This window comes from Mesoplodon mirus (assembly GCF_964341445.2).
Source record: "Mesoplodon mirus genome assembly, chromosome: 4".
Classification (NCBI taxonomy): Eukaryota; Metazoa; Chordata; class Mammalia; order Artiodactyla; family Ziphiidae; genus Mesoplodon; species Mesoplodon mirus.
This window is the reverse complement of record NC_138979.1, coordinates 61,750,518-61,764,289: the sequence shown is the minus strand read 5'-3', so window position 1 is coordinate 61,764,289 and position 13,772 is coordinate 61,750,518. Positions and strand designations below refer to the sequence as shown.

At 35.3% G+C, this 13,772-nt stretch overlaps 1 protein-coding gene across 7 annotated transcripts in view; it reads left to right on the top strand.

Moving 5' to 3' along the window:
- Positions 1-13,772, top strand: part of MYO9A (myosin IXA) — a 287,470-nt gene that overhangs the window by 95,409 nt on the left and 178,289 nt on the right. For all 7 annotated transcript variants that reach the window (XM_082618504.1, XM_082618506.1, XM_082618507.1 and 4 more), the window contains 3 exons: positions 434-550; positions 2,546-2,680; positions 12,225-12,346. In XM_082618504.1, coding sequence (XP_082474630.1) covers positions 434-550; positions 2,546-2,680; positions 12,225-12,346 — 374 coding nt within the window. The remainder of the gene's footprint in view (positions 1-433; positions 551-2,545; positions 2,681-12,224; positions 12,347-13,772) is intronic.

Below are 13,772 nucleotides of genomic sequence, written 5' to 3'. Positions count from 1 at the left end.
AGGAGTGTAATTGTGGTGTATGACTAGGATTCCACAGATAACTGATGCCTTTTTGATAATTGATTCCTATGCCTGGAATACTCTTCCCCCCTTTAGCTGGCAAAGTTCATTTATTTATAAAGTTCCTATTCTACCTTCTTTACTAGGTGAAATATATACCCCAGTTTTCAGTAAAAGTGTTTTGAAATGTGTGGACTCATGTTTTGTTTCCTTTATCTTTCATGGCAGTTTTAGCCTGGATTCCCTGAGTTGGATTAAATTAATGAGTATATATAAAAAACTTCAATTGTAGGTTATTTATATTGAAAGAAAAATTAATTTCTAATTCAGGATAATAAGCTTTTTTTCTTGAATGAGAGCAAAACACTTTGTTATAGTATCTTAGTCAGATTGTTGCCAATTTCACTTAGACTCCTAACTTTTTTTTTTGCAGGCTGTGACAGTGAGGAACTCCATGGCTAAGTCTTTATATAGTGCCCTGTTTGACTGGATAGTTTTTCGGATTAATCATGCACTTGTGAATAGTAAAGATTTGGAGCAAAATACCAAGGTAGACATATATTGGATTATAATATATTTTTCCTGAAAAACTGTTTTAATAAAATGGGTAATGCATAAAATTTTATAACATAGAATTATATAGAGTAATAAGTATCACTTTTTATCTGTATTCCCTGCTATTTCTCTCCTTATTTCTGCTTCTATGATCCTATTCAGTGAAACTGTTCTGTGTGTCTTTCCAGAGCTTTTTTCCTATGTACTTACATTCCTATAGATGTACATGTACAGAGTTGCTTTTAAACATAAAAATAGGATCATGCTATCTGTATTGTTTCTAATTTGTATTTTTTTTAACCTGGTTATGTCTTGAAATATATCTAGACCTCATTATTTTTAATATTTAAATGTAAAACTTAAATATTTAAATGTAAAATTACTCTTACATGACCTTTTCATAATTCTAATCTAATATACCAAGTTGACTTATTTTTTAAAATTAATTAATTAATTTTATTTTTTGCCGCGTTGGGTCTTCACTGCAGTGCATGGGCTTCTCATTGCAGTGGCTTCTCTTGTTGTGGAGCACAGGCTCTAGGCGTGTGGGCTTCAGTAGTTGTGGCTTGCGGGCTCTAGAGCACAGGCTCAGTAGTTATGGCGCATGGGCTTAGTTGCTCCGTGTCATGGGGGATCTTCCTGGACCAGGGCTCGAACCCATGTCCCCTGCATTGATAGGCGGATTCTTAACCACTGTGGCACCAGGGAAGTCCCAAGTTGACTTATTTTTGAAGATCATTATTTTCACTGTTTTTTGTAAGGGCTTAGAATTAGTCAGCAGTATTAATCACACAAAATACTCTTAATGGAGACTTTTAAAAGTCTCTTACTATTTATCACTCATTACATCAGTTTGCCCAGTATCTCTCTTAGCACCAGTGGAGAAAAATTTTTTTCATTTAATCAAAATTGTCATACAACTGTATTTTAAGAATAAGGTGGGGTGGTGAGAAGAATGGTGGTTTGGGATATTAGAACTAAATATTTATCATCCATAGTAAGAAGTTAGAAGGTAATTTTTGGAGGTAAAATATCAAGAAATAGAGGAATAAACATTTTTTACTATATTATACTATTCTTTACCAAACAAGTAAAAAGATTTGAGTGTTGTTGACTTTACGGAGCAGAAATTGAGGGTGGAGAAGGGATTGTTGTTTTTGTTATAATCCTTTTAGAACTGTTTAATGTCATAAATCTTGTGTGTTTCTTTTTTTGATAAAAATTTTTAAAGTTTTAACTTCAAGAAACCACATATTCTGATATCCCGTTTCATTTCTAGCCTGTGTAAGACTATTTAAACATACCTGTTAGCTTGATTCTTTTTTTTTTTTTTTTTTTGTGGTAGGTGGGCCTCTCACTGTTGTGGCTTCCCCTGTTGCGGAGCACAGGCTCCGGACACGCAGGCTCAGCGGCCATGGCTCACGGGCCCAGCCGCTCTGCAGCATGTGGGATCTTCCCGGACCGGGGCACGAAACCATGTCCCCTGCATCGGCAGGCAGACTCTAAACCACTGCGCCACCGGGGAAGCCCAATTCTTAATGCAGAATTTTATTGGGATAGAGAAGTCAAACTAGGAAAAATTGCATGATCCTTTTGGCATAACCAGGCATAGCTAGGAATAACCTAGCTTTACTTTAGTAACCTTCTGACTTTCCAATAGCCTGTTTTTCCCTTCCCTGTCTCTTGGGTTTTAGAGATTTGTGATATTGAGGTAACAGGTCATTAACTCTGCTTTGTACATTTCTGTAATCAATGTATTACATGTGTTAAAACTTTGGATCTATTTTTATAATTAAGATAAAAAGAAAAAGATGAAGAAAAAGAGAACTAACATGCTTTTCATTTGTAGTATATTTTGACTGAACACTGGCCCCCCAAGTTTTCCTCTCTACTGCTGTTGAAGAACATTTTGTTACTTATATTGTGAATATTATTCATGAAATAAATTTGAGCATCCTTTTTTAACCATAATTTTTTTCCTGTTTCACAGACTTTGTCCATTGGTGTTCTTGATATTTTTGGGTTTGAAGATTATGAAAATAACAGCTTTGAACAGTTCTGTATTAATTTTGCTAATGAACGCTTACAACACTACTTTAATCAGCATATCTTTAAATTGGAGCAGGTGAGTACCTGAATGTGTGTACGCTTGCCCCCTTCCGGCTCCCTAAACCCTAACCCCCACCTTCACATACACACACATAAATTTTTGAGTCATAGTCGTGATAAGTATTTTAAGTGTTGTATTTCAATACAGATATTATTGACTTCATATTAGTGTAAGCAAATTACAGATCAGAGCATAGTTTGGGGGCCTTATCACACAGGGTTTTCTTTTTTGTTTAATAGGCCTCAAGTATTAGAATCAATAATATGTGCTTGTTTGACTGCACCTTTGAATGAAAAAATACATGGGTTTGTTTTGAATTTTTGTTGATGTTTTTGATTTTTAATTGCCGCCATGGGCTTGGTCACTGTGTGTAATGTTAAGTATGGTTGTTGGATTCCTTTGATCTCTTAGTTTGAGGATGGGATAGAGGAGCTTATTAACAGAATCTCAAATCAGCTCAGAATGTGGATACAAAGAAATAGGGCAGTGTAGAGAGACCAAAATGAGTAACTAGATATTTCTTGTGAGAAGTTCAAATTGACTGAATTAGTGTAGAAAGAGCAAGCCATCAGTTTCCATGAGAGTTCTTAGGGTAAATGCAGGGTTGAAGGAAATGTGGGCTCTTTCTCCAAGTCAAGTTTGAATTCAGTAACAAGTTGAGATTGTAGCCCAGAATTTCAGTTTGTATAAAAAGAAGCAGGGTTCACATTCACCTCAAAGGAAATAGTGAAGAAAATAAATGAACAGAAAACCACAACAGGTCTTTCCTGTCACTGAGGCTTGCCATCCTCTGTCCTGGCTTTAAGCACTGCTATTTTACTTAAAGAGTTATAAGGACTGATTAATATTCGCACGAGCAGCCTTAGTCTTGGCCATTTTGATGATTCCTTAAAGTTTTTAACACATGACCTTTTAGCTAGACTGTTTTTTAGAGCTGTTAAAAGATAGTATTATTTGTTATAATATCACCTAACATATATGTAGTGCTTACTCTTAAGTGGGTACTCTTTTTATTCTGGTGTTGCAAATGATGCCTAAAGCCCGTATTCAAAACACTCTGGCTTCATAATTCTTGCGTTTAATCAAAAGTTGAGCTGGGATTGGTTTCTTTACTCAATCCAGTGTTCTTTTTACTAGATTATGCTAAATCAGTATTTTTATCTCCTAAAATGGCTGTGTGTGTTGGAGGGGTGGAGGAATGCATTTTGTTGACAGCGTTTTGTATTTTTCAAAGAAAAGCATCAATTGCTCTGTGGATCATTAAACAGAAGACTGGTTAAATTGCTTTTGAAGAAGAAAGGTGTTCTCTTATTGTGAACTGAAATTATTCTTACCTTATTTAGAAGTCTAGATTAGCCATGGAGGAGCCACGAGAAATGCCTTACCTAAAAACATGTATAAAAATAAAACCTTACAGTTGATGGAAAATGTGTTCAAAACTACTTGGTGGGTGGGTGATCCTCATTTATTTGCTACCCTGCATATCATAGTTGTGGGCAATGTGGTGGAATTATGGATCACAAGACATAGATACTAAGGTATAGCTTTTTTTTTCTTTCTTTTAAGTCTCAGTATTTTCTTCTGTTATTTGTGATGTAATGGGTAAGCTTTTGATATAATTTATGGAAAGCTTAGAGAAAATTTATACTTTTTGCCACCCCATCTATTTTATTCTTCCTTTCTCTCCCTCCGCATGTTTTTCTACTTGAAATGGATTTTCTGGAAATAAGAGATTTAAGTCAGTTTAAATATTGAGTGTTTTATTTATTTGTGTATCACTGGTCTGGTACCTGTTATGAGATGGGTACTCAGGGACTATTTGTTAAATTCAGTTGAATACAGAATCAGTTAAGTAGATTAAATTTTTTGAAAAAATAAAACACAGAAATAAAAATGTACCAAAGATGCTTTGGGAGGAAACATCTTGAAAATCTTGATTACTGAAGTTTACTTCTAAATTTTGCCCAGAATTAGTACATATGCACATAGGATGGGAGAGAGATGTAATAGGTGCCATGCAGGATGATAGGTATAAGGTAATCAGATATAAGGTAAAGTAGTGATATAAAGGATGAAATTGATTAGAACTTACTGAAAGTCTGCAAAGATTTCCCAGGGGTGATCCTGGAATAGAGTTTTGAATAGAAAGTTGAGCTCACCGGACTGTCAGTGGGGAAAAGATATTTTAAACAAAGGTAACAATATCTTTAAAACTGTGAGGCATAGAATAGCACAGCAGTTTTGATGAATTGGAAATGATTCAATATAGCTAAAATATAGGATATAAGGATGGAGGCAGGAAGGGAGATAAGTTTGATGAAATAGCCTGGGGTCAGAGAGAGTTGTGCAGAGAAGATTAGAATTTTTCTTTTAGAGAATGAGGAGCTATTTGAAGTATATTTAGCAGAGGATTTGAATTGGAACTGTGGAAGATGGATTGAAGAGAGGTGAACTGGAGAGAAGGACATAATCCATGAGCCAGTTGAAGTAGTATGGGAGAGTGATTCTGAGTCCTGAATCAAGGTATTTGTAGAGATAATGTGGAATAAGAGACAGACAAAAAGAGGTTTCTGTGATTTGAAAATCTGTTTCCTGTTATCATTTGTAATACTGCTCTTATATCCTTTACTTGCTCAGAATTATTCCTTAGGTCATTGATTCATCAGTAAATCGAATAACAATTATGTATCAGGCACTGTTAGGCATTGAAGATAGACATTTTAGAGTTCAGGGATCTTACTGTGGAGTTCATAATCTAATGAGTTGTTCTTTTGTCTATCCCACTTCTGGGGATGTCAGACTAGGAAATTTTGACGAAACTTGCGTGCAGAACACCTAAAAAAAACTGAACAAAATATATTTGAAAGCATTGGAGTACCTTCAAATAAGTGAAGTTTTACAGGGCTTAGATATTTAAGCACGAAACCCAGGGAGTTGAGCCCAGCATTCGGGGACTGCTTTGTTCCTAGAGACGTTTCTGTTCTGGTAGAGGGCTGCCAGATTCTGAAAGAGTCAGGCTTGAGAATCTGAGAAGCCTAAAAGGGTTTTCTCCAGATTAAAGAACAAGGAGGAGCCCCCTGGCAACTCCCACAGGCTTTAGGTTGAAGACCTCAATGGGCTATATCTTACAGTAAAGGTAAAGCAGAAATAGAGAAGGCATCATAGAGGCTGAAGACCAGTTTAAAATAATCTCAGTTCTTGATTGGGTTAAAATAGCGTAGAATTTCCGGCATTCTTAGCCACGTGCTAAGAGCAAATTCAGTCCCCAGTGGAGGAAGAAATCATTCTAGTGCTAAAGTTATCTCTATACTTTTTCATATACAAGCATTCAGTTTTTAACTGAGAAGTTTGTTTGTTTTTTAAGACATACAAGGAAGGAAACCAACATGAATAAGAACCAAGTGAGATAATAGGCTATACCATAGGGGATCCAGATAATGATTTTATCAGATATGAACTTTAAAGTAACAGTGGTTTCAAGAAATTTTTTAAGTGATAATTTTATTAAAGAACTACAAACTTTTTAAAAAATCCTAAATTTAGGAAAATTTAAAACTAATTTAGAACTAAAGGAAAATTTTAAAAATTTAGAACTAAAATGTAGAGTGAAATTAAAAACATTAGTTTTTCACAGTTCATTAGATATAGCTTAAGAGAAAATTAGTGATGTGGAAGATAGGCCAGAAGAAATAACAGCCTGATGAATAAAGCTAAAAGAGGAAAATACAAATAGTGTAAGAGACATGGCGCATAGTAAAAAAGTCTAACATATGTGTAACAGGAATTCTGGAAAGATGTATGTGAAAGAGAGAGAATAGGATAGAAGCTGTATTTGAAAAAAGTGATGGCTGAGAATTTTCCAAAACTTAAAACACAAAACAAAAAAATTTCAACAGGCACACATTTGAGAAGCCCTAAGAATACAAAACATGATAAGAACAAAGGCAGCCATACAGTAAGACAAAGACAGGGACTTTCCTGGTGGCACAGTGGTTAAGAATCCGCCTGCCAGTGCAGGGGACACGGGTTCGAGCCCTAGTCTGGGAAGATCCCACATACCATGGGGCAACTAAGCCCATGCACCACAGCTACTGAGCCTGCGATCTAGAGCCTGTGAGCCACAACTACTGAGCCCTTGTCTCACAACTACAGAAGCCAGCATGCCTAGAGCCCGTGCTCCACAACAAGAGAAACCACTGCAATGAGAAGCCTGCGCACGGCAACAAAGACCCAATGCGGCCAAAAAAATAAAACCCCAATGAAAACAATATCTGAGAAGCAGCCAGAGATGGGGGAAACAGTACCTTTAAAGAAGCAACAGTAGGGCTTCCCTGGTGGCACAGTGGTTGAGAGTCCGCCTCCCGATGCAGGGGACACAGGTTTGTGCCCCGGTCCGGGAAGATCCCACATGCCGCGGAGTGGCTGGGCCCGTGAGCCATGGCCGCTGAGCCTGTGCGTCCGGAGCCTGTGCTCTGCAACAGGAGAGCCCACAACAGTGAGAGGCCCACATACCGCAAAAAAAAAAAAAAAAAGAAGCAACAATGAGATTGAAAGTCAGTCTTTCAGGGGAGACAGTGGATGCCAGAAGACAGTGGGGTATTTTCCTTAAAACTGAAGTATGTTATTTGGTCAGTAACTAAATTATTCCCATTGTCACTCAGAGTTTCAGGAATGAATGAAAAGCAATGAACAATGTAAAAAAGTGGGTGAATCTAAATGAATTTTAACAAAATTAGACAAAGATAAAAATATCTTTTGTGGGGCTTCCCTGGTGGCGCAGTGGTTGAGAGCCCGCCTGCCGATGCAGGGGACACGGGTTCGTGCCCCGGTCTGGGAAGATCCCACATGCCACGGAGCGGCTAGGCCCGTGAGCCATGGCCACTGAGCCTGCGCATCCGGAGCCTGTGCTCCACAATGGGAGAGGCCACAGCAGTGAGAGGCCCGTGTACCGCAGAAAAAAAAAGAAGAAAAAAATATCTTTTGTGGTTTAGTGTCTGTGTGGAACTAAAACTTGTGAGTACAATAGCATTTAATTCAGGAAGCGATACAGAATTTAAGGTATTGTAATGTCTTTGTATTAAATGCCAAGTGGTAGAAGATTTTTTTCTCTGTTAGACATTGGTAAGTTAAGAATGTCTTATGATTTTAGGATAACCACCAAGTAATAAAAGAATATAAAACTCTCAAGTTAATATAGGAAGCAAGTGAAGTAAAAACAACTCTAGTAATACAAAAGAAAGCAAGAAAGAGGAATAAAAGCAATAACAAGAAAGCAGGACAAATAACAAATGGTAAGATGGTTGATTTAATCCCACAAATACCAGTAATTGCATTAAATATAAATGGACTAATTACTCCAACTAGAAGCCAAAGATTGTCAGGCTGAATATAAAATAAGACTAAATTGCTCCTTCTAAGAGAGACTCTTTAAATATAAGCATACAGGAAGGTTAAAAGTAAAAGGATGGAAAAAGATTTAGCAAGCCTTAACAAAAACAAAAGAACTGATATAACTGTATTAGTATCACACTTTAAGCATTGCTAGAGATAAAAAAGGAATATTTGATAATACTAAACAGATCAGTTCATCAGAAAGTATACAATTCCAGATTTATAGGTACCTCATAATACGGCCTCAAAGTATATAAAACAAGAAATTGATAAAGCTAAAAACAAACATATATTTGCAATTTTAGTGGAATATTTTAACATACCTTGCTGAATAGCTGATAGAACAAGCAGACAAAAAATTGATAAGGATACAGAAGATGTAAAGCACCCAGAGAATTGGGTGGGTGCTTTTTTTTTTTTTGCGGTACGCGGGCCTCTCACTGTTATGGCCTCTCCCATTGTGGAGCACAGGCTCCGGATGCGCAGGCTCAGCGGCCATGGCTCATGGGCCTAGCTGCTCTGCGGCATGTGGGATCTTCCCAGACCGGGGCACGAACCCATGTCCCCTGCATCGGCAGGCAGACTCTCAACCACTGCGCCATCAGGGAAGCCCGGGTGGGTGCTTTTGAGGGTACCTAGTCCTGCCTGCCCTTGGTGTCAGAATGCCAGTTTCCCTGGGTCTGAGGCCTATATCAAATAAGGATATAGAAGATTTTTAAGGCAAATACTTATCTGACATATATAGATAACTGCAAATTTACAAAATTTGCTTATATACTGGACCATAAAACAAGGGTCAAATTTCACAGTTTTGAAATCACACAGATCTCAGTACCATAATGAATTTATATCAGAAACCAACAACAAGAAGATAACTGGAAAATACTTTATGATTAAAAATTAAGTAATGAATTTCTAGATAGCCTAGAAGTTGAAAAAAATTAGAAAATATATTGAACTTAATATATTACGTATTAAAACTTGTGACTAAAGGTGCACTTGAGTCACTAAGAAGTGTGACTAATGATTTACTTAGAGGAAAATTTTATAGCTGTTAGAAGATTTTAAGGTTGAAGAGCAACGATTAACAAATTGGAAAAAGATCAGCAAACTAAGCCAAAGGAAAGTGGAAAGAGGGAAATAATAAAGAAAAAAAAAGATTAAATAAAAGCGAAAACAAATATATTATGGGAGAGGATCAACAGAGTGAAAAGTAATACTTTGAAATGATTAATAACATTGATATAACCCTTAAGTAATTGGTGTGAGAGAGAGACAGAGAGGGATATAAATAGCCAGAATTCCAATGATAAAGACCACATTATTGTGTATCCTACACATGTTAAAAAGATAGTAGGATACACTAAACAACTTCATGTCTGTAAGCCTTATTAAATGATAAGAGAAAAAACTTTTCAAAACTGATATAGATGAAATACAAAGTTTATAACTATTAAAGAAATTGAATATGTAATTAAAAACCTTTCCATAAAGAACATTGTAAGCCAAAATGGCAACACTGATGAATTCTGCTGACTTTGAAAGAATTATTTTTAGTTTGACATAAATTCTTACGTGGAATAGAAAAAAAAGGGGACAATTCTCAACACATTTTTGGGGGCCAGGATAACATTGCTTTTTAAATCTGTGAAGGATTTTCTTAGAAGTGGAAATTGTCAATTTCACTCATAAATGTAGATTTAAAAATTCTAAACAAATATATATCCAGCAAGATACATAAAAGGATAATACATCAGAACCAAATGGTGTTTTTCCTGTGGCGTGTTACATCTAACCACCTATCAATTTAATTCATCTATTAACAAAAGAAAAATTCATGGTGTTCTCAATAGAAATGTAAAAAGCATTTGATAAATTTACATATTCATTCTTGTTAAAAACAAAACGAAACCCTTAGCAAACTAGGTACATATAGAAGGGAACTTCCTGATAAAGGGCATTTACAAAAAAACCAACAGTTAATGTCAAGCTTAATGGAAATAGACTGAATGATTTCCTCCTAAGACTGAGAACAAGGGAAGGTTGTTTCCTAAGAATTTTTATCAGGAACACAGGCATGTGAGGACATCCAAATGGGAAGTAAACATAGGACAAGATTTTTCACTTATTAGTCATTAGGGAAAATAAAATTAAAAACATAATTAAATATTCCTAAGCATTCACCAGAATGACTAAAATGGAAAAGACTGACAATACAAGTATTAGAGAAATACTGTGCACCGGAAAGTCCCATACACTGGTGGTAGGTGCATAAATTGGTACAACCACTTTAGAAAGCTGTTTGGCAGTATCTTCTGAGGTTATACATGTGTAGTTTATAAGCCTGTGGTTTCACTCTCAAAATGTGTATAAATGTTCAACAAGAGTTTTATATAGAAATGTTCATAATTTCATTATTTTTAATGGCCAAAAATCGGAAATAAGTGTAATGTCTATCAATAGTATATAAATAGGTGAATACATTGTATATAAATACTCTACAGTATTGGTTCTCAAAGAGTTGTTCTTCTCCTACCCCTACTGGTACCATTGACATCACCTGGGCACTCCTTAGAAATGTAAATATAGGATCCCACCCTATACCTACTTATTCACAAATTCTGGGTTTGTGGCTTCTGTTTTTAACAAGCTCTCCACATGATTCTGTTGTATATTAAAGTTTGAGACTTAATCTCCGTGGCCAATTTTGGCATACTTTTTCTGTAAAGGGACCAGATAAATCAGTTTTCTAGGTTTGGGGGGCCGTATGGTCTCAGCTCTGCTGTTACATTGAGAAAGCAGCCTAGACAATGCATAAATGAGCAAATGTTGTACTCCACAACCCCAGCCCTACAGCAATTAAAATGAATGAACTTTAGGTGCATCCTACAACATAATGTTGAGTAAAAGAAAAAAAGCCAGATGAAAAGAATATGTATTCTATGATTCTATTTATATAATATTTATACACAGGTGAATCTTATCAATGGTATTAGAAATTAGGATAATAGTTAACTTTGGGCAAGAGGGTCTGAATCATCATTGGGAAAAGGGGATGAGAAGGGATTTTGGACTGCTAGTAATGTCTATAAAAATCCATATGCTTGTACTATTTAGTACGCTTTTTATCCATGCTATGAAAAAGAATAGGGAAAAAACTTCCTTACCACTGCTTGGGGGTGACCTTTGTATAGCATTACTTACTTGTGAAATTGTTAATTACGAGGAAAGAATTATGCATTTACTTTTCCCAATTAGAATGACTGTTGTCTATAGTAGGGTCCACTTTTTCTTTACAGGATAATGATAATACGGAAAGAATGATAAAATTACAAAATCACTATTTCACAAAACCACCATATTTGTAGAGAAGTATGCAAGTGTAATCAGTGAATACTAAAACCATCAGATGAACAGGATATTTATTTGGTGCCTAAATATCAGTGCAATGTAGAAACGTAACTTCTTTGTTCTTAGGGGCATCTTTCTGACAGTTTAAAAGTAAAAGCATCACAGAGATGAATAAAAGAAGATTTCCTAGTATAGAAATTGAGGAAGGACCAATGGGGGCTTCATAAGAGAGTTATGAATAGTTGCTAGTATGTGAGCTTTGAGTTATTTAGTCTTGAAATTTGGGAAACTACCCTGCCCCCACCTTTTGAAAGGTGTTGTAAGAGTTTTATTTTGCCGAAGTTCAGTGTGTATGAATTCCATATGATTTATATCAGTGATCACTGGAGGTGATAGTTTTCCACTTTTCCCAGACATTGTTTCATTAAATTCATTGTTGACGATCCAGCAGTTCTTTTTGATGGCTTAGAGTCGTGTGGGAGAAATTAGGCTTTTTCATTTTATATTTTTCCTTAGTGCAGTCATCAGATAGTGTGGCTAAAACAAATACAGCCCTAAATTCTCATCTGAGTGGAATCACAAATAGGATTCTAACCAGAAAATTTGGTTGCATGTACTTTTAAAAGAAAACAGACATACCCTATATCAAGATTTTATACAAGTGAAATTTATACATTCTTCCATTGTGTGGATTAGTGATTTAAAAGAGAAAAGTTTAAACTATTCTTTTAATCCTGGTAAAAGCTTTTTAGTCCTTATTCTCACATTCCTGTTATTTTCTGCAAGATGAATATATTGTTAATATGTTATTTCCTAGGAGGAATATAGAGCTGAAGGTATCAGCTGGCACAATATAGATTATATTGATAATACCTGTTGCATAAATCTTATTAGCAAGAAACCAACAGGCCTGCTCCATCTTTTGGATGAAGAAAGCAAGTGAGTATGATTCTTTTCAGTTTTGTTATTGGCCATTTGGGCTTTTCATGTCTTCTTAAGCCCTACATTTTCTTCTTAACATTATTAAGTAAAGAGCCAAAGTTTCCCATATATGCCTTTTTTGTGTGTGTTTGTGTGTTTCTAAGAAAATTGGATGGACTTCACTATAGAACTCATTTTTTCCTTGAGTTTTTCCAGATTTCTTCTACAGAGTCACTTTGATTTTAGATTTGTTGGTTTATATTTATTTTTTGTTTTTGTTTTGTGTTCCTCTCTTCTTGAATTAAGTTTGTGTATGTGTGTTTTAAGAATGGGTTTATTTTTAATTTTTATTGGCATCTAGTTGCCAACTAGATGCCAATAAAAATTAACTTAAAAAAAAGGGTTTTTTCCCCCAGTTAAAGAAGGTCCTTTTTATTTTTGCAGTGTCATTCCATACAAAAGCAATAGAAAGATAACAGTCTTAACAAAAGTTTACAATTGAATATTTGAACAGAAAATCTGTACACATTATCATTTACAGCAATTTTACGTGGTAAATTAACTGATTGTAAAAAAAAAAAAAGGTCTTTCTAAATCCTTCTGCTGTCTTAACTCTTGGAGTATTTTAGGTAGAAGGCCTACTTAGTGCTATTTACAAGTACCAAATTAAGACTGTATAACTCACATAAAGCCCATTAACTTACCAGCTCAATTTAATATTTTGACTATTCAGTGCTCTTAAAAAAAAGTTTTATATATGAGATGTGTTTGCAGTTTTCCTGTTTTGCAGAAGAGAAGATAATAATAGATTCGTGATATCTGCCATGGCTCTGCAGGTTTTAAGTAGCAGCATATGCTAGATATTTGCCACCCCTTGATAACACTGTTCAATATACTAAACTTATATGTATGCTTCAGAAATAAAGCTTCCTATAGCATCCTCCAGAGCATTCTCAGTGCTCTATAAAGTATTATTTATAGTTTAATTATCCTAAGAGATGGCAAATCTAGAATTGGAGAAGCCAAAGTGGTGAAGTATGTGTTGGTTTTCTGTGACTCTTTAGTAAAATATTTAGAAATTGAATTAGTTCACCTGATTCTTAGCTTAATATTATACTCATTAAACTACAATATAAAATATTAAGCATTTACTATCATAGGATGACTATATACCAGGTTTGTGTGGGACAATCTAAAGTTTATGCCTGTTGTTCACTTTAGTTATTAAAGGTGCCTACTTCTACTCTCAGAATATCCTGGTATGTATGGTAAGTTATATGTCACCCTGTTAATATGCCATAAACACAGAATTGCTACATAGAATTATAAAGTAATATGGCAGAAGGCAAAATATAATGGAAAGGAGACTGCTAACAGTTACATCTACCCACTCTATCACCAGTCTATCACATTTATTTCCATTAATCTAAATGAATTAAAATGC